The sequence below is a fragment of the Zalophus californianus genome, chromosome 1 (assembly GCF_009762305.2).
Source record: "Zalophus californianus isolate mZalCal1 chromosome 1, mZalCal1.pri.v2, whole genome shotgun sequence".
Taxonomy (NCBI): Eukaryota; Metazoa; Chordata; class Mammalia; order Carnivora; family Otariidae; genus Zalophus; species Zalophus californianus.
The window spans coordinates 72757685-72778392 of NC_045595.1; the positions used below are offsets into that span (position 1 = coordinate 72757685).

General features: G+C 40.5%; 1 protein-coding gene and 1 non-coding gene across 2 annotated transcripts in view; both read left to right on the forward strand.

The window, feature by feature from the left end:
- GADL1 (glutamate decarboxylase like 1) overlaps positions 1 to 20708 on the forward strand; it is a 169461-nt gene that overhangs the window by 105942 nt on the left and 42811 nt on the right. The window contains exons 13-14 of the mRNA XM_027585487.1: positions 318 to 369; positions 9578 to 9667. Coding sequence (XP_027441288.1) covers positions 318 to 369; positions 9578 to 9667 — 142 coding nt within the window. The remainder of the gene's footprint in view (positions 1 to 317; positions 370 to 9577; positions 9668 to 20708) is intronic.
- Positions 6983 to 7089, forward strand: LOC113919052. Its single transcript, XR_003518794.1, has one exon. It is a non-coding gene; the product is annotated as a U6 spliceosomal RNA (small nuclear RNA).

A 20708-nucleotide genomic window follows, 5' to 3' on the forward strand; every position in this document is an offset into this window, starting at 1 on the left:
ACTCACATGGTCAGAGATGTGTCTCCAATCTAGGTGGTTTTCATACTGGGGTTAAAGTCTGATGCTAATATGAGAGATAAACGTCACCTCGTCCAAAAGATGTATCTTTTTACTCAGGCCCCAGGGGGTCTGCAGTAGGTTCAGGGAGATCTGTCTAAATCCATGTTTATCCCTTCTCCCCTGCCCTTCTTTATTTCTAAGCCGGTATTTCTAATCTTGTCTCTGCATTTTGAAACAACAGTGTTTTTGTGTGTCACTCGTGTACATGGAATTGTTAGATGCTGGATTATAAATATTATTGTGTCTTTCATTTTTAGGTACCTCGTAGAAGAAATCAAGAAAAGAGAAGGATTCAAGTTATTGCTGGAAGTAAGTGATTATGGAATTGTGCTCGTGATTTTGTCAGTGAACAGTGATGAAGGTGGCAATTTTCTAATCTGTTATATTTCACTGGTTTTTGTGTTGCAGACTTAGAAACAAGTCATTAGCTTAATTCGTGGAGTCCATTATGATAATTTACTCTATTAGTGAGTATTTTGCCTTTGTTGGATTCGCAAAAAACACACTTGCCTTTAAGTATTGAAAATTAAAGTGCTCAATAATAATTACCAAGGATAATACTGAATAAATATATAAATTGCATGATGATTGTACTGTGAATATTCAACCATGCAATAGCGGTACCTGCGTATGAAAAATCAATTGAGTGAATGTATGATGATGCTTAGAGTTTTCTCTTTTTATAAAATAAGGAGAGCATATTAGCTTCGGAGCAATGGGAAAATAAGTCATTTTGTGGTTGGACTGTTTGCTATGTATAAGACATAAAATGGTTGCAAAGATAGAGGACAAAAACTGGTTTTTTTTTTCCCTAAAATATATGGTTAGAAATTATGGAAGAATCTTATTTAGTTCTGATTTTTAAGAAATATGAAGTGTGGGATGTTCTCTTAGATCTTCTTATAGCATATATTATATAGCAATTTTTAAATTAATGTAAAAATCACCTAGAGATTACAACCTGGGAATCTTTTCATATGTAAGCAATCTGGCTAACTTTTGGCATTCTTTTATGCAGCAAGATTTATTGAGCAATTACTATGTGCCAGGTACAGTTCTAGGCACTGCCGGTCCAAGACAGGGAAATTCCCCGCTCTGGTGGTGCTTATCCTCAAATGGCAAGTGACAGGCAATAAAGAAGCAAATTAATACCTAGCAAACATCAGGTAGTGAGATGTGTTAAGAAAACAATAAAGCAGGTTCATGAGAGAGAACCTAGTATACAAATAAAGAGTTACAGATGTGGCAAGTTCTATAATAAAAATAAGGGTGGAATGCTGGAATGATGATGTGGGTGGTGGGCGGGTGGCCTGTTTCATTTGGGGTGTCCAGGTAGGGCCTTCTGAGGTGGTCTTTGAGCTGAGACCTGATTGATGGTAAACAACATGCCATGCGGATATCTGAGGGAAAGGCATTCTAGATAGGATCAATAAGCAACTACAAAGGCTTCCAGATGAGAAGAGTTCTATGTGTTTGAGGAACCAGAAGAAGATATATTAGGCAAGGGGCAGGGGTGCAAGTGGTGATGCAGGTGGAGAGGTGGGCAAAGACCAGAGCAGGTGGAGTTGGGTCGGTCCTGGTTTTGGCTTTTATTCCAAGTGTAATCACTGGAGAAGTTTTATGCAGACAGGAGTCTGAATTTCTTTTATTTATTTATTTATTTATTTATTTATTTTTAAACTTTTTTTAAACTTTTATTTTATCTTTTTTTAAGAGGGAGAGAGTGAGAGAAGGGGCAGAGAGAGAATCTTATGTAGGTTCCATGCCCAGTGTGGAGCCCCATCGGGGCTTGATCTCAGGACCCTGAGACTCAAGAGTTGGATGCTTAACTGGCTGAGCCACCCAGGCACGCCCCTGGATTCCATTTTAAAAGATCATGCTAAAGATGTCCTGGGAAGAGAGGAATGGGGTGGGAGGAGGTAAAGGGAAGCCAAGGAAAAGGTAAATTTACCCAATTTACCAATTGGGATGCTGTTGCTGTGGCCCTGGTGAGATATGATGACGGTCCTTCCACCACTATCTACAAAAGCGTCCAAAGTGCCTGAAAAATAGGGACATGAAGGAACTTGCAAAGATAACAAGAGAATCCATATTTAAATGACTTTCTGGTAACACCCCAAAGAAGCAAAAAGATGAATTTAGAGTGTAGGACATTCTACAGGACAGCTGACCTGGTTTCTTCAGCAGGTTAAGAAGGGGGGAGTGATGATCACTCTGGCTTCAAAGAGACAGAAGAGGCCCACTAACCACATGCACCACATGGAGCTATTGGAATCCTAGTTTGAACGATTGTAAAAAGTAGATTTTGAAATAGTTGGGAAATTTCTATAGTGAAGCTGGCTGTTGGATAATACCAAGGAATTACTGATAATTTTGTTAGGCATGACAACGGCATTATGACTACACAAGAAAACGTGTGTCTTTTGAAGAGCTGCATGCTTCAGCAGGTAGGGGTAAAACAACAGCTATTGGATTGCCTGGAGTTTGAGTTTGAGTGACTTTTTAAATTTTCTTGAGTTTGAGTTGCCTTCTTTATTTCCCTGAGGTTGAGTTTCCCTCTGTTTTTACAAGTCTGAATTGCTTTCTTTATTTCTCTGGCTGTGGAAGCCATGGTGCTTATGGAAAGTGCTGTACACCTTGGAACTGCAATCTTTTGATCGAGGTGAAAGAAAAAGTGATGAAAAAAAGATGAACTGTTTTAGAAGTTATTTATATATTCTTCCTAAAAGCTTAAAAATGAAGGGAGGAAACTCGCACCATCATCTTTAGGGAATTGCAAACATTCACATCCTTGTTATGCACATTAAGGTGGGTTTTCATCGTTAGGCAGCCTTCTGTCCTGGATATTTTATCTATGGGAGCCAGATGGCCCCAAAGCAGTAAAGGTGGCTTTCTCAATGGTACTCCAGAATTCTTACTTACAAGAGTTTTTGTATGTGGTCTGCATTTGCCTCTCTTCTCTGTGCTCCATTTGGAGAAATAATGTAAATTTAGACCTTGAATCTCCTATATAAGTGTCAAGGCAATTATCCGTTTTGTTAACAAATGCTTACTTTGGATTGATTAAATATAACTCTAATGCATGCTTAAGAGAAGAGAGATTTGATTATAGTCTGTGAAACTGAGCCTTTCAGTTTAGGAAAAATGAAAGTCTATAATTATATATACATATATTTCTATATTTTTGTACATGTAAAATTTTATTTATATTATATATATAAAGAATATATATATTCATTCACTTTTTAGCAGATAGAATGTTAAGTGGAATATTGAAAACAGGAAATGAACACAACAAAACAGAGTATCTTATCCTGAAAAGAGCAAAAATAATGAATATCTTCTTGAAGATGATTGAAAGTTATCATTTCAAATGAATTCTGCATTATTCATAGGCCCCTGAATATCATCTCCCTGTTTTTCTGTGTGGGAACTAAGATCTAATAGATGTTTTCCTAGAGGTACATTCATTTGTATACTCTCATTCACATATTTTATTTTGATCTCTCGGGAGAGTCCTAATCAAGTTTTTGTTTTCTCTTCCTGAGTTCTACATTAGGAAGAGTTATTTAGGTTTCACAGACTTGCCAGGTTATCAAGGATCTTCAAGGACATCTAGTCACCTTCCTGCTCAAGGCAGGAAACCTCTCTTGACAGTAACCATAACCATAACCTTCCTGAACACTTCCTGTGTCAGATAATTCACAGCCTAGTCCTCTTCCCTGGAGCTCTAATTATTCATATTCTATTACTTATTGACCCCTACTATTCATATGTATCAAGCCTATTGCAATTTATAGTTATCTTTTTATCTAGTTTTATTAGATCACAACACCCTTCTAATTGCAAAATCCAATGCACATTCTTAAATCTGCATGTCGTTGGACTTCTATAGCATTTTACACCATTATCCACTCCCTCCCTCTTGAAACGCTCTTCCGTTTTGGTTTCTTTGAATTTCTTGCCCAGTTTTTCTCCTTTCCATGTGATTTTTTCTTCTCAGTCTCTGTGTGAAGGAGGTCTTTTCGTCTGCTTAGCCCATTAAGTGTTACTTTCCTCGCTTCTGTCTTTAGTTCTTCATCGTGTCCACATACTCCCCCTGAAATGTTTAGTCCATTTCTAGAACTTTGGTATCATTGGCTCCACCAATGTCTCTATCCTTGTCTTGTCTCCTCAACTCTAGTCCTTTGTACATAGGTATGTCCTGAAATTTTCAGTTAGACTCCCACAGGCACCTCAAATTCAGTATTTCTTTCTTTTTTTAAAAGATTTATTCATTTATTTTAGAGGTGGGGGAAGGGTAGAGAGAGAGAGAATCTCAAGCAGACTCCACGCTTAGCGCGGCCTGACATGGGGCTCCATCTCACCACCCTGAGATCATGACCTGAGCCCAAGATTCGGACACTCAACCAACTGCGCCACCCAGACGCCCATCAAATTCAACATTTCTAAAGCTGAAGTGTAGCCGTTCTCTTTTCCCAAATTCTGTATTCTTCTTTTGGTCATTAGAACCGTGATCCAAACAAAAATCTCGATGTTGTCTTCACTATCTCCCTTTTCTCTTAAATGTATCTTGGGCACTTTCCTCCACTCCTGAAGCCACTGCCTCAGTTCAGGCTCCTGTCACTCCTCAGGTTTGCCCTGTCTTGTAACTCATCCCCTTCCAGTCTCAGATGCCTCTGCCGGCACATCTCCCCACGGCAGCCACACTGTGGCCTTCCTAAAATGAAATCTGCTCCCTAGATGGGAACTCTCCCGTGATTCCACATTGCCTCTAGAATCAAGCCCAAACTCCCAAGCATGGCAGATGAGGAAGCCCTTCGTGAAGTGACTCTCATTCCCATGTCCATCTTCTCTTCTCTTCAGTTCACCTTGTCCTCTATTCATTCCAAGTCTTGCCGTGCCCCTGAATATATGGGCTTTTACACGTGCACTGTTCCTGTTGCCAGAAATGTTTCTTGTATTATGAGAAAATTCTTCTTTTGTAATTCTCATTCCATTGCAGTTTAATTGCCTATACCTATTTCCATTACTACTTGCCGAGTTCCCAGAGATAAGCATACAGTGTAAGCCATTTTTCTAATCTTAATGTCTGGTCCAGTATCTAGAACATAGAAAATCCTGCTTATTGAATTGAACATTTCAGTTACCCTTCTATGGGTAGGCTATAATTCTTTAACATCCCCCCCCCAATACCGTATGCAAAAAGAGCGATGTGTCTCACCTAGTACAGATTTTAATGGGGCTATTCATCCACTTGAAAAGGACATCTCTTTCTACCAAAATAGCTCCAGATAATAGTCACTGCGCAAATTGAGTGCCTGCTGTATGCCAGGTACAGTGGTAAATATTGGAAATAATCTCTGCTCATCAAACCACCTCTGTGGGGTAGACAATATGATCTCCATCTCATAGATTAGGAAGCTGAAGATTGAAGTATTCAGCACTTGTCCAAGCAAAGACCTGGTGAAGTTGGGATACAAACCACATCCATGTGACTGCAAAACCCAGGCTTTTAGTGCTACTCACGCTGCCTTTGAAATTTTTTAGTAGTCTAATCAGATATTTAAAATTGAAAAGCTTGAATTCAATTAAAATCCACCCTGGCCCCTTTCTCCATTCTATACTTACATGATTATTTCACTCTACCTGCCAGATTCTGCATTTCTACTTACTAAAATGCTTAGTGCTAGCTTTGTCTTTTATTATTATTATTTTTGTGACCTAAGGACGTTGTAAGCAAAGGAGATGAATTTCTTTTAATGTGACTCAGTTTTAGAGAATGCCAGCTACATCTTGGTGACCTTAGATGTATTTCCCCAAGGGGTCTCATATCATTTGCTCAATAATACTTGCTGGAATTGACATCAAAGTTACCTGCTTTATTTCTTAGACTATATCTATTTTTTTTCTCTTTGAAAACCAGGATAGAATGTATCCATCTTTTCTTTAGTGACACATCTGTACTTTTCCATGAATTTTTAACGATTGTGACAATGCTTTCATGGCTACAGGTGTTTTCGTACCCTTCACTATCATTTGTCTTCTCTAGACGCTTGGATTTCTTCTTATACCTTCTCAATTTTGTGGTTTAGAGTACATAGACTAAAGTGTTCCTAAGACACCTGAGAGGTCAGGCTTTCCTATACAGGGGGAATGAAATGGCATGTGAGCAGTTCTACTCTGAAAATACTCATTAGTGCTTTGAAATTTCTTGAAGAAAGTCCCTGTATCAAATGCAAGCTACACAGGCAAAGATACAGGGAAAACTCAAATATGTTCCTTGTGAATATTCAAAGGGATATTTTTTCTGAATCTTAATAATTTTGGAAATAATGACAGTAAAGGTATTCTACGAAATGGGAGATCAAATTTCCTCCAATCAGATGACGTGTCAAAAGGACTGCACTGGGGTACCTGGGTGGCTCAGGTCATGATCCCAGGGTCCTGGGATGGAAGCCCTCGTTGGGCTCCCTGCTCAGCGGGAAGCCTGCTTCTCCTTCTCCCTCTGCTGCTCCCCCTGCTTGTGCTTGCTCTCTCTCTTTCTGTCAGATAAGTAAATAAAATCCTAAAAAACAAAAAAGCAAAAGGACTTCACCAGTTTTCAAATGCCACAGCACTGAAGCCACACCATTCTCAAAGAGACTGGGCAAAAGGAATCATAGATATGTCACTTCAAAAATATCAAAACAGAAACTAATGACAACAAATATAAAAGGTGATTTAAAAGGTCTAGGTCCTAACTTATGAAATACAGGGCAGATACAGTAGCAGGTAAAAACTACTGCAAAATGATTTATGATGTTGCCATGCCAAAGAAAAGTAATGAGTATGTATTAGTAATGTATTAGTCAGGGTCCAATGAGAAGACAAAAACTGCACAGTAATTTGAAGTGGGGAAAGTGAAGTATAAAGAATTATTGTGCTTGCTTCAGCAGCACATATACTGAAATTGGAATGATACAGAGACAATTAGCATCACCCCTGTGCCAGGATAACACACAGATTTGTAAGGCATTTCATATTAAAAAAAAGAAGAAGAATTATTAACAGGGGATTGCCTCATAAGGGAAAAAGAGAACCCTAAAAAATACAGAAATAGCAGATGTAGAAAACGGCCACCACTCCTAGAACTGGGATAGAGCACCAGGGGAAGAGACCACTCCCTCCCAGGGCTGAGATCCGGTCGTGGTTGGGAGAGGGTGCAGTGTGGCTCAGTGAATGACAGAGAATTCATGGAGACGTCCCGCTTCTGGGATTTGCCAGGAATCCACCTTCCGGAGTGCTAGAGGAAGTCATTTTCAGAGATGCATCTTGAAACACACTCAAGCTACACACAGGGCGGCCAGAGAAGCCATCCGAAGCAAGGTGCACCACTTGAGGGGAGTGTGCCAGAAAAAGCCATTTAGGGCACCTATCAGTCTGCTGTGAAGCCATCTGAGGGGGTGGTCCTGGGGGAAGCTATCAGGGGGTCCACTTGTGGCTGGAAAACAGTGCTGCTGAAAAAGCCACACACACTGGAGGAGATCCATGAGGTTAGCACACCAGAACCCAGAAGAGATACCTCTTCCTTCTCAGTGTCCCTCCAGCACCCTCTGCTGATAAAGTCTAAGATTGGACCAGATGGCAAGGAGAAATATTGATAGAGTCCACTTCCATTTTGATAGGATACAAAGTGTGGATTTGAGCGGAGGGGCAGTAAATTGATAACTAACATAAATGGTATCTGGAAGAAAATCGTTATTGGTATAAAGACATGAATTCCTAAAACCCAATGACAGATAATAACTATATTTTTCTTCTACTTTCTAATCAACCATATTTACTTTTTTGAAAAGATTTATTCACATTAAATGAGTAAAGAATTTTGAAGGCCAGTACATTTCTTTCCTAGAGAAACCAAATCAATTATATCAGAAATCCAAGTATAAATTGTGTGAATTTGTATATAGAGTATTGTAGTCTCATGATAAATGTTTGCAGAAATTGAGTTGAATTAAATAGTACTCCATTTTGAACTACTCTGTATTTTGAAGATTTTTGGCTCTTTTTCCTTTCTTTTTCTTTTTTTTTTTTTTGTCAAATCCAGTAAGCTTGTTCCAAATTTCAAAAGTTAAAGAACTTATCTTATTGAGCTGGGAATGTTTCTGGGCATTCACTTGTGATTTAAAATCCACTAGAATCAGAACTCTATATAGTACTGGTCTTGATTTTAAGATATAAGATGATAATTGTTTCATCTTTCTGAAATACTCGGAAAATTTATAGTGATACTGGAGTATAATTCTGATGGCTCCTGAGAACTATTATAACATTGGTTATTACCTACAAACTGTGTTTGTGTGGAAAAATGGAATTTATATCAAATACTGTCACTGCTAAGAATCAAATGAGGAAGCTACTGAGTGGGTAGGCATGACCTATAATCTTTCCTAAATAACTTCTCTCTCCTGTGTATCTAATTTGTAAGCCCCCATCATAATTTCCCAAGTCACCTGGTCAATGAATACAAGTCCTGTGATTGTCTATGACACGTGTGTAGTGGGGAAAATTTTGTCTATGTGACAATAGCTAGACTAGAGCCTATTCTGGAAGGTTTATCCCATGTTTAACCAAAACAGATTACTGGAGATGATGATTGGGCTATGGCCACTTTAGATCAGAGTTTTTCAAAAGTACACCATGCACTACTTATTTCAGAATCACCTGAGATGCTTCATAAAATGCCAGTTCTCCAGCCTTTTCTATGGCAAACTATATCAGAATCTGGGCATTCTGAACACAGGGTCTGAGAATCTGTTTTGAACAAGCGTCCTAGCCGATTCACATCCTTACTGATACTTGAGACTGATGCTGAGATGTGAGAACCAAGAGTCAAGGTGATGTTCTTTTTCCCAAAACAGTATTGGCTAGAGTCAAAACAGGGCTGGTTAAGTCTGGTGTACTGCTCTTGCCTTAAGGAATGTTGCCTGTAACTCCTCGGGTTGGACTTTCAGCACCATGGCCTGGCCAAGAGCACAGTATGGTGTGTGTTATCAACTCATAGATAACGGGGATTTTCCATTTGTCAGGTATAGCTGGTAATGGAAGACACCTTTGGCTACCTTAAGTAGGCAAGGAATTATTGGAAAGATGGTGGTGTAAGAAATAAGTTACTGATGAGGGTTGAAGAGAGAGGAACCAGAGCATCCCTGGACATATGTGTATCAGGTGTTAACTAATGGTCAGAGCTTGGTTGAGGCAGCTTCAACTTTATCTTGTTTATTCCCAATCTTGTGTTCATCCCTTACCTGGAGGAAAGAGCACCTTCTAGGTGCACCCAACTGAGAAGAACATTTCCCCATCGGTTGTTATCAGAAGTAAAGGAGAATGAATGTCTAACTCTATCAGACTCTGATTTGTTATCAATGTAACACACATGTGACAACTCCTAAAAAAAGTAGCTAAGAGCTTAATTACATTCTAAGATTAATCATAGGTTAACAAAGCACCTCTCGAATTGTTTTTTAATCCTCAGCCTGAATATGCCAATATTTGCTTTTGGTACATTCCACCGAGCCTTAGAGAGATGGAAGAAGGACCTGAATTCTGGGCAAAACTTAATTTGGTAAGTAAAATGTAGTAAACTACATTTTTCCTTTTGATGAAATAATACTGTTCCCATTGTCTATTGATCCTATGAATAGTCCTGTACTTGTAAGACCTCTCAAAGATTGAGAGAAGTGGCTCCTAGTGTACTGAAAGGCCAGACCGTTGCCAACACTGTTTACGTTTAAACAACGTAACTTACTTAATCCACATATGAATTCCAAATAATGGTGCTGTTTGCCAGATAGCTATAGGATGTGGTAGATGTCCTCATCCCCCGGTGTGCTTCAGAAAGTATGATCTGATGACTCATCCCCCGGTGCGCTTCAGAAAGTATGATCTGACGAGAGGATTCAAGGTTAAAGTTCCATGATGAATGGCTTCTTTTTTTCCACTCCACCAGTGTGTGTCTGGGACTGCTTGTATCACCTCACTTGGAGATAATGTTAAAAGTCTAAATCCGGTACCCTTTGTGAGTGTGAGCCCTCTGTGCTTTCCACCAACAAAAGCGTCTTCTGCCCAGGGGGCTTATGTGATAAAAACAAGAAAAGAGATGCCAGCAGTGGGTTTCAACTGATCATAGAACCAATTGGGCTTGAAAGTCTCTTCACACAAGGCTGGTGAGGGCTAACAGTCCCAAGGGAGGAGAAGCCCCAAGCTCTAGGGACTCCTTGTGTCTCCCCTGCACCTCTCCTAGCATGGTCCTGCTGGCTAAATCCCTGCCCCTAAACCAGATTTCCAAGAACTGTGAAGTCTCGTGAGCCAACACCACTTGCTCCCATGCTCCTGCTGTGTGGACACCGTGGATATTGAAGCAAACCAGCAGGAGTTTTCCCTGAGGATTGTGTGGCCATGGCATGGAGAGTGGGAATTCACAATGAGTCAGAACCATCAGAGTTGAGTCATGCTCTGCCCCTAGCATCTTCCCTTTCAAGCTCAGCTACCTCCATGGCCCTGGTTAGTACAAGCTCTGACTTGCAAACCTCTCCCTATCCTCTGTGGGAAAATCGGTGATACCATTAATAGATTTTATAGGCAACGGCCATACTCTACTTCCCAGTCAGGCAAACAACAAACCTTCACTGAGGACTCACTGTGCTGTGCACTAGAGATACAGACATCAATAAAACTTGGCCCCTGCCCTCAAGAAGCTCGTAAGTCGGGAGACACATGAGTAAGGGGAGGATCGCAAGGTAACTAATAAGGGCCCTGATGGAGATGAACCTTGTTTGCACTGATTACAGAGAGAAAGGTTATCTACCTCCCTGTGTGACACATGAGAGCTAAGTCTTGAACAATCAGGAGAAGCCAGTTAGGGGTCAGTTGTAGAGAAGTAGATTCCAGGAGGAATCACAGCATGATGACCTAGAGACTTAAGAGAAGAAGGTGTGATTCAAAGATCACATGGGTGCAAAGGGGCAGTCACGGGGTCCTTGTCTTTCATGACAAGGAGCTTGGAATTTGTGGCTAATTAAGAGGAAGAGGGAAGACCATGGCCTTTAAGCCATGACCAGTTATAATCTCACCTGCAGCATCTCCTCTTAGCTTCAAGACATTTTCTGTTTCTTCATGGCTCATTAAGCCTCCTAACTGTGGCATAATATATACCCAATATATACATATTCTACCCCTCGTCAAACCTGACATCCCGCAGCAGAGAAGCAGAGGGAGGGATGTTGGTATCCATTCCTTTGCCTAGAAAAACCCTTCATTACCGATTTCAGGCAGTTAACAGAGTCCTTGGGCTTTGTCTTGCATTTTTGTCACACAAAGCAAATAGAACAGTGCTAAAGAATGCATTTCAGATGGTAAGTAACCCATAAAAGAAAAAAAAAAAAAGGACAATGTGAAAATTTAATAGTGAGGCTTCTAGGGACATTGTGTACTTTGATGGAATACAACTGACATTTTCTTTTCTTTCTTTCTTTTCTTTGGTGACGTGGGGGAATAATTGCTCAGGATTGAGAAAGATCTGGTTGCCATTCTTCTCACTTTTCCATTGTTAAGAAAAGCAATCAAGAATGTGTTATTCATGTTTTACTGACTCAGTACTGTTGCGTGGACATGGATCAGGAAAACTAAACAGTCCCATTATATCTGGGCATCTTCTTGACTCACTCTTCCTTTATTTAAAGAAATAGTTATATTATCCATTCTCAAAAAAGTTTGAAATTGAGGAAGGATATACATCCTAAAATCAGATAATTAAGCAGATAATACAATTTTAATCTTAACTGGAAATTGATTATGAATCGGGACATTCTCTTCTATCCCCAGTATTTTCCAGCACTGATTATCTTATGGTTAATATCCATGACTCTCTCTCTGTTCCTTCATTTTGGAATGTTTCGTTGCCATTAGAACCATGGTTTTCTTGCCCCGTCTAATGTCATACTATTTTAATTGTTAGGGTCGCTTCTGATTAGTAAGCATGTATGCTGCTGACACATAATCATCGGTTCACAGATTCTTAGTTTCCTTTTTATTGTCTCTCTTTGTGTGGGTGTGTGCATGGATTTGACAAGGAAGGAACGTGTGTGGAGACATATATATATATATATATATATGTGTGGATGATCCTTGTGGTTTTCTGCTTACTGTAGTATGGGAATGCAAGTATATGATTTATAATACAGAATGTACTTGAAGCACACTTAAAATTTATTTCGGGGTTTATCTTGGATGGAGAATCACAAACAAATAAATAAACCAAATAAAGCTTTGCCCCTCCAATTCAGGCTAGTGTCAGGTTGGGTTGTCAGATGGCAGGATCAGTGGCGTGATAAGTCTTCCCTTTGGCAGCCGGAGGGGAGAGGGATTACTTGGTAATGAATGCAGAGTTTCAGAGAATGTGTGTGCCTGTGTGTGCTGGCGAATGTGTGTGCACGTGTGTGAGACTACTTTTGCGAACACAGCCCCTCTGTAGTCACTCCGTGACACTACATTTGATCACTGAGTTCCAGTCACTTCTCTTTTTATTTTTTTAAAGATTTTATTTATTTATTTGACAGAGAGAGACACAGTGAGAGAGGGAACACAAGCAGGGGCAGAGGGAGAGGGAGAAGGGAGCCCGATGCGGGGCTCAATCTCAGGACCCTGGGATCATGACCTGAGTCGAAGGCAGATGCTTAACGACTGAGCCACCCAGGCACCCTGGGTCACTTCTCTCTCTCTTTTTTTTTTTTAAAGATTTTGTTTATTTATTTGAGAGAAAGAATGAGAGAGAGAGAGCACATGAGAGGGGGGAGGGTCAGAGGGAGAAGCAGACTCCCCGCCGAGCAGGGAGCCCGATGCGGGACTCGATCCCGGGACTCCAGGATCATGACCTGAGCCGAAGGCAGTCGCTTAACCAACTGAGCCACCCAGGCGCCCGGTCACTTCTCTTTTCAAGATGGCCTCTGTAAAATGCTCTTCCTTCTGATGCTCGCAGGCATCGCGATATTCTAGGTCTGCGTTCCTTCCCTGCCTAGATTGCATTTGCCTCTTTTCTGGTCTCTTTGCCTCATGTCATCTCTATTGTCCCATTTGTTTTTTTTTTTTTTGCTCTCTGCATTTCCATACTGCCAGCTCGGCTTCCTCACGTAGCTCTCCTAGGGAAGACTCTGATGGCTTCCTTCTCTTTCTAGTAGCAGTTTTCAACCCCCTATACCCAATGACCACTGTTTATAAAACATATTGTTGATGTTCCTTTACTCTCAAATGAGACCAATAAGAAACGTGACCTACCTCCCCCTAATTTTGTAAAAGGCAATGCAAATCCTTGCGTATAACGTGAAGGAGAACTGATCTTTGTCGTACAGGTATGTATTTCTCTACAACATATGTGGGCATGACAGCACTGGAAGACAGGAGGAAGTGAGGGGTAAGATTCTCACGCATGCTCTTAGAATCACAGGGAGCGTAAGCCACCTATAGATGCAGACTTCTGGAAGTAGGTGATGTTGCTGTTGCAAATAACAGGTGCAGAGTGGTATTAGCGATAGCATTTTCAAAAATGGCACACAACTCTTGGTAAAGCTTTGAAGGAAACATTTTTTTTTCTCTTTGATTTGCACGGTAGTAGAAAACTTAGTGTTTGTTAAAAATGGGTACAGAATATTTTGCATGTGTATGTAAAACTGGGTTAGATTTTGGGCTTGGATATGGTAAATCAGGCTTCTCACCTCATATATTTCCAGTAAGACATTTGAAAGTTGGGCAAGACAGGGGACAAGGCTTAATTGCTCAGGACTGCTCTACACATTGCAGGGCAGGTGACATCTCTGGTCCCCACTAAACGCCAGTAGCAATCCTCGCACATCTTGAAAACTAAAACATCTGCCCAGAGTTCCAAAATATTCCCTAGGGGTGTAGTACCATTCCCTGGAGGGTGGCTGGTCCACAGAATAAAATCGAGTCCATTCTGCTTGGCATCCAAGGGCCTCCATGTCCGATCGTCAAGTATTAGAATAGCAAGACATTGAAAAGAATCTAAGTATTTAACTATAGGGAATTGGTTAAATTTTAGTACATAATTTATATGCAGATTTCTAGTGCATAGACAATTAAAATGCTGTTTCAGAATAACATATTCATAATTTATTATTAATTATAAAAAATGAGTTATACAAACAGCCACTATAGTATAATACCGATTTTGAAAAATCATGTGTTTATATGTACACGGATACTTACATACATACAAACTATTGCTTATATGGTTAGATAAGGGGCAGACAACAGGCACCAAAATATTTTAGAGATAGAGTTATAGGTGATGTTTCCTTTCTTTAGTATCCTTCTGTAGTGTCTTCATTTTCTACAATTAACATATATTGCCTTCGTGAAAACGGTAATAACAGCAATGATAATAATAAACCAAAGTACAGAGTAATTGACCTCATGAAACCATCGGGTTCCTTGAGTGCTTACCTACGCAAAGGCTATCCAGGTATTGCCCACCATCTGCTAACAGTTAAAAAAATAAAATAATAAAATAAATTGAGCATTCACCCCAATATGTGTTTATTATTTTGAAATTATCTACATGTATTACTTTTAAATATACTATGTACATTTAAAGATGAACATAATCACTTTTAAGCATGAAATTTAAAATTTGAATTATTTAGAGATGTTCTAATCTCTTCTTACACCCCAGGGGACTGTCTTGTTTAAACATCATGATTATACCATATTTCAATCAATGAGTTCACAAACTATTTTCTCTCCTGACTTGTTCCCAGATGTAGCATATAATTTGTCTTCCCTTCGCGCTCTTTCTCTCTGCTTACGAAAACACCCACACTATCTGCACTGATTTTAGATTCAGAAGCAATGCTGCTGGTGGTCTATGTTGAGATCTTCAGCACGATTTCCAGGGATCCCCAGGAGTTTCCAGCATCGTGGTAGAGTTATGCTTTCCTCTCTAAAGAGACTGCCCCAAATAAGTTTCTGTCCATGTGTTTCTTCAGAAGCCTCACACCAGGGATTCGAAATGGAGGGTGAGGGAGTGAGGGAGATTCTGCAGAGATAAACCGGGAAGCATAAGACCCAGAGAATATACTTGAAAATTCCATCAGTTTGCTTTGTCTCTCATCATTACTCAATGTTCTGATGCAGATTTCCTCTTCGATCAACATTTCATAAATAATTCTGCATCGTGCCAACCGAATTTACATTCTTAAAAGTAATTAGTAAATTGTCTTTTTGTACTCATGCGTGGTCATTTTCAGGCTTTTTTGGTTGTGGTTGTTTGCTGACCTGCAGATTTGTGACTAATATTAGTCATTTATTACAGACTCCTTTCTCCACAACAGTAGAAGAAAAATAAATCTTTTAGAACCTACTTGATGGGTGCATTGTTTTATTGCTTATTTGGTGATATAGCTTGATATGCTATTCCAGATATCTTTAGAGGGAATTTACCATTCTCCTTGGCAGGTTTCTGATTAACAGCATTTGAAGATGAGACTGCATAATCTGGGTGGGGTGATGGGCTTCCTTGGAAGCCTCTCAGGAAAGATACCCAAAAGGCCACTTCCTGGGGGTGTGGGCGGGGCTTCAGTGCCCCACCTGCTCTGCTCCATTTATTTCTTGCACGTGTGTTCATGTATGTGCATAAGAGTTCATACACATTTTGAGAGCATCTGTATATTTTTGAGAATTCTGATTCTAATTTTCTTTCCATCACCATCTCTGACATTGGTATAGCCAATCACTCATTTTTGGATTATGAACTAAAAACAACCCTTTCTTTGATGATGCAACAGTGTTTTGTTTTTAATTTTCAAGGATGAATCTCTCTTTTAACAATGTGATATAGCATTTATAATATATTCATCAAAAATCTTGTTTCCTCGTGGATGGAACTCATTTTAAATCTGTGCTTTCTTCAAAATTTATATTTAGGGAGAGTCTAATATAGACATGCCCTTTACATGAAGTATTTCTGAATGTGACTTGAGAGACTCTCGTTCTGATAGTGGCTGGGATGTAGATTTTGAAAACGCTTAACTAATGAATTTCCTAGGTCTTGCAGATACTGTATTTTCTTTCCCCAAACCATTAAGACTGAGATAAATGCTGTCCTTTTTAAGTATCCTCTTAGGTAGAGCTGTTTTAACTACAATTTGTCAGATATCCTACTAGTTGTAGCCAGTTTGTTCTTGCTTGTGTCATTCTGCAGCTCAGGGTCAAGGAGCCACTTGGGCGCATCCTGTGTAAGCATGACCTTCTTCAGAAATCAGCTGGGGGGCGCCTGGGTGGTTCAGTGGGTTAAGCGGTCTGCCTTTGGCTCAGATCATGATCCCGGCATCCTGGGTTCGAGTCCTGCATCAGGCTCCCTGCTCAGCGGGAAGCCTGCTTCTCCCTCTCTGTCTTCCCTTTGTTCCTGCTCTCTCTCTCTCTCTCTCAAATAAATAGATAAAACTTAATAAAAAGAGAAAGAAATCAGCTGGGGAAGCTGGGTTGTCCCTTCTGCTAAAGGACGTGGGATACTCTGAATGTTTCATGGCTTTAGGCTCATTGTTCTTCCCTAGTTTAAGTCATAGTCTTTCTAGATAGCTAGACTCCATTGTATTTATACAGTTTCAACCAACAAAAGATCCTAACAACATTCTTGTTGGATATGCATGCACAATGGGCGAGTTCCCAATGAGCTCTCTTTTGTATTCAATAACATTGTTCAACACACAGAACACATTTTTTGGATTGTTGTTCTTATTAATTTATTTACTTTTATTGCTTTTTTGGTCTTTGGGGCTTCAAGCATTATTTTCAGATGCATACAGAGGAATTTTCAAAGCTAGTGACCTAAACTCCCCAGGAAAGCCAGACAAGTACAGATGTCCTTATTAAAAAATTATTTTTTCTTTCTTTTTAGTTTTCTCTCCTGTTTACGACCCCACCCCACCCGCCCCGTGCTGTTTCTTCTCATTTACTCTTCTCCTCATGGACTCTTCTCATTTACCGTGGAAGAAGCTCAGAGCTTGGCCTATCTGTTGAAAATTAAAATTGAGCATGAAGCTGGGTGTCTCTACAGGCTGAGGCTGAGCTCATGGGGTTAGGTCAGGACAAGACGGGTTCTGAAAGAGGAATGGGTGTGTGTGTGGCTTCTTGCACCTGCTCACACCCGTGTACACTTGCTGCTTGGGTCTGGCCAATCCACTGGGTACTCTTGATAGCAGTGATAGAAACTGAAGCCAAACAAAGAAGTTAAAGCTGCATTTCAACAAACATCTTTTTGTACCTCGGGTTTACTGTTCAGCACAGAAGCATGGGTCTATTCCTTTGTATACCAGGAGTAGCACTGGCCTTGTCCATAGCAATTGCATATGAACCGAGTCGGTAGCCTAAATATGCCAGTTTCTTTAGTCTCTGCTCAAATCCTAAGGCCATCTGAAATAATTCTGTATTTCCGAATACGTCAGGGTGCACACTGAGGAAAGGCAGAAGCTTGGTCTTAATCAGTCCAGAACACATTACTGTGTCCTGAGTATAATTTTATTTCATGTACTGGGTCAGAGGTAACAGACTCAAGCGCCCATAGAAGCTAGACAAGTAGCCTAAGTTAGGGAGGTAGACTGGCCATAATATGATAGGGAATGGTGTGGGGTAGGGAATGGTGTGGCAGAGCAGAGAGCCGTGGCCTCAGCTAAAGGGAGGAGGCTTTACTCAGCTTCTAAGGATGACTTCCCGGCAGGAACGCAGAGCTGTGTCCCACGTCTTACTGTTCAAGATACACAGATCCTTACGTGAACTGTCCTTTGCTTTTGATGTTTTGCATGTTGGCAAATGTTTAAAAAAACTTGCAATATACATCTGTCAGTGGGATCTGGCCTTCTGGCTTTTAGCCTGCAACTCTTAACCTGCATTCATCAGGACTTAACTACCTGTTTCTGTGCGTGTCACCGGAAGCTCCTTGGAGTGAGGCCATGTCCCTTCTTGCTCTTTGTTCTTTCATGGCCGTTAGTGTGATGGTCAGTCCTCAGCCCGCCATGAACTAAGAGGGATGCCCAAGTTCTGTGTCCTCTACCAGAAGAAGAAATCTCACGGTCACATGCTGTCAGACTTGTAAACAAGAGGGTTTTCAGGATGGTAATCCTGAGGCAAATGTGGCAGCACACTTAGGATAGATGGGTAAATTCTGTTCTTGTGTCTTCTCTGTTCCGCATCCTGAGAACTAGATGGGGCCTCTGAGCTCCACGCCTCTCTTGAGACTTGTGGAGCCCTGAGGATATCTGTCTTCCTAGGTTCTCTGAAAACCTCAGCTATCTAGTGAAGAGGCATAGAGAGGAAGCAGAGAGGCAGGCCCAGGAGAGCAAGTGGCTGAAGGAGGGGTGCTGGGGTAAGAGTTCTCCAGATAGGGATGACTCCCTGCTCCCTTCCGTGAGCATCCTAAGGAGGTAGGGGTGTGTGTGTGTGTGCGTGTGTGTGTGTGTTCCAGATGTGGGAATGTCTGCTCATTTCTAACACGTAAGGACATGGCACAGCCTCCACGGATCAAGGGATCATGTTGGTTCGGATTGTAAGCATTTCATATACTGGACCAGTCAACTAAACGCTAGCACTGAACCTCTGCGGGACCCCGGGGGTACTGTGGGAGCTGTAAAATGGCAGAGATTGACTTTCAGTCTGGCCTGGTAGGACCCTGGCTTGAGGTTGGATTTAATTTTATTCAAAGGATATAAAGTACTGTGACATTTCATGCACACCTGAGTTTATGGAGCAAAATTCATACCCACAACACAACCATTAAGGAAATTGCCCTGGACTCAATGCAGTATTTATTGTTGCAAAACAAAGAGTGGACGCTGAGCTGAAAGAAATTTTTTTTTTTTTTTTTGCAAAACATCTTTAAGTCCCTTTGCCAGAACCAAACCTGCCCCCTGGTGGCACTTTTGCTCATTTTTCCATTTTGAGCTGGGAAGTGCCATAGTGAACGCTGACCTAAGAAATGCTGTTACAACATGGGCTAGAACTTCAGCCTCTCTGGTGTCCCGGCTACTGGATTCTGCCAGACCCGGAAAGGCTCACCTGAGTAAGAAATTCTCAAGGGATCAAATCGATCCTTGTCTTCACTTCAAATGCATTTCCGCTCGTCTTTCTTCCTCTTTACTCCAGAGGAAGGAGTTCCTATTTCCACAGCAAACTCTTCCATGTTTACCTTTGGGTCTCCCATCCGGGACTTCATCCAATGGGCAATCTCTCTACCCCTCTACTTCCCTTCTCTTCTACTCCCACCCCTCCCTCCTCACTCTCCCTCTTTCTTAGATTTGCATTCTTTCTTTTTCTCTCAGATATTGCTGCCCTCAATCAATAAACACGTCCAGGCTCTCACAACCTTGAAGGAAATCATTTTATGATTTTCATTTAGCATCGCTTCTCCTCACGTGACTTCCTGTCTCTTTCTCCATCCCTCTGGACTAAAAACTTCTGAGAAGAAAAGCTTAAAGGGTCTGACCCTGGGTAACACCCTGTGTCACGGTTTATAAAACCATTCCTATCGTTTGGGGCATTCAGGTTGCTTAGAGTGTTTTGCCATTGTGAATGGTAATGGATGAACTTGTCCATGCTCACACTGGCTCTTGCTTTTATTATGTTAGAAGACAGAGTGCTCAGTATGTCATTGCTGATGATGAAAATCACTGGTTTTCAGTCTGACTCTGGCAGTGTGTTGTGATACTGATTTTTAAGAAGATTGTAACCATTTACAGTGCCACCAGCGAGGAATGAGTTCATAGGCTTCCAGCTAACTGGGGCAACACTGTGTGTTGCCAGGGTGGAGGGAAATGCTATTCAGAGAAGGTGAAACATCGTATCTTAAGTTTGCTTTACGTTTTATTGCATTAATTGTTGGTGGGCTGAACAATGTCGTATTTTTTTTTTTCTTTACTGATTCTGCTTCTCTGTGTATTCATTGTTTTTTTCCCCATACTTTCCATATTTATATTTTGAGGTCTGATGTTTTCCTTACGAATTTGAATGGTATATATAGTTTGAGTTTTAAGGCCCTTTTTGTCCGATAAAATGCAAATATTGTCTTTGGTATAATGTCCTTTTTATTTTAGTCTTGCTGTTTTTTTCATTGTACAGAAGTTTTAAATTTTTTATGTATTCAAATCTGTCAGTCTTTTCCTTCTTGATTTATTCCACTGCTTCAAAGCTGAAGTTACTGTCTTTCACAAATCTGATAAATATTCTATTCCATCTCCTGCTGGTTTTTCTGTCATTCAATTTTTTTTGTTGTTGTTTGTATTTAACTCCTTAATCCAGGTGGAGGTTATTTTTGTATACAGTGTGAACTATAACTCTAACCTGGACAGTTCCCCAAATTATTATATAGTTCTTCCAGTTTGATTTATTAAGTAATTCTTCTTACCACTTTTTATTCTAGAAAGCTCATGTTGTCATGTGTTACATTTTTAAAAACACTTTCTTCTACTTCTGGATTTTCCAGTCTGTTGTATTGACCTGTGTTTCTGTTTTTGAGCCAGGAACAAAGGTTTTTAAGAGGCATTGCTTCATAATGGGCTCCCAAAGTTGCTAAAACGCCCCCTTTTTGATTCTTGTTTACAACG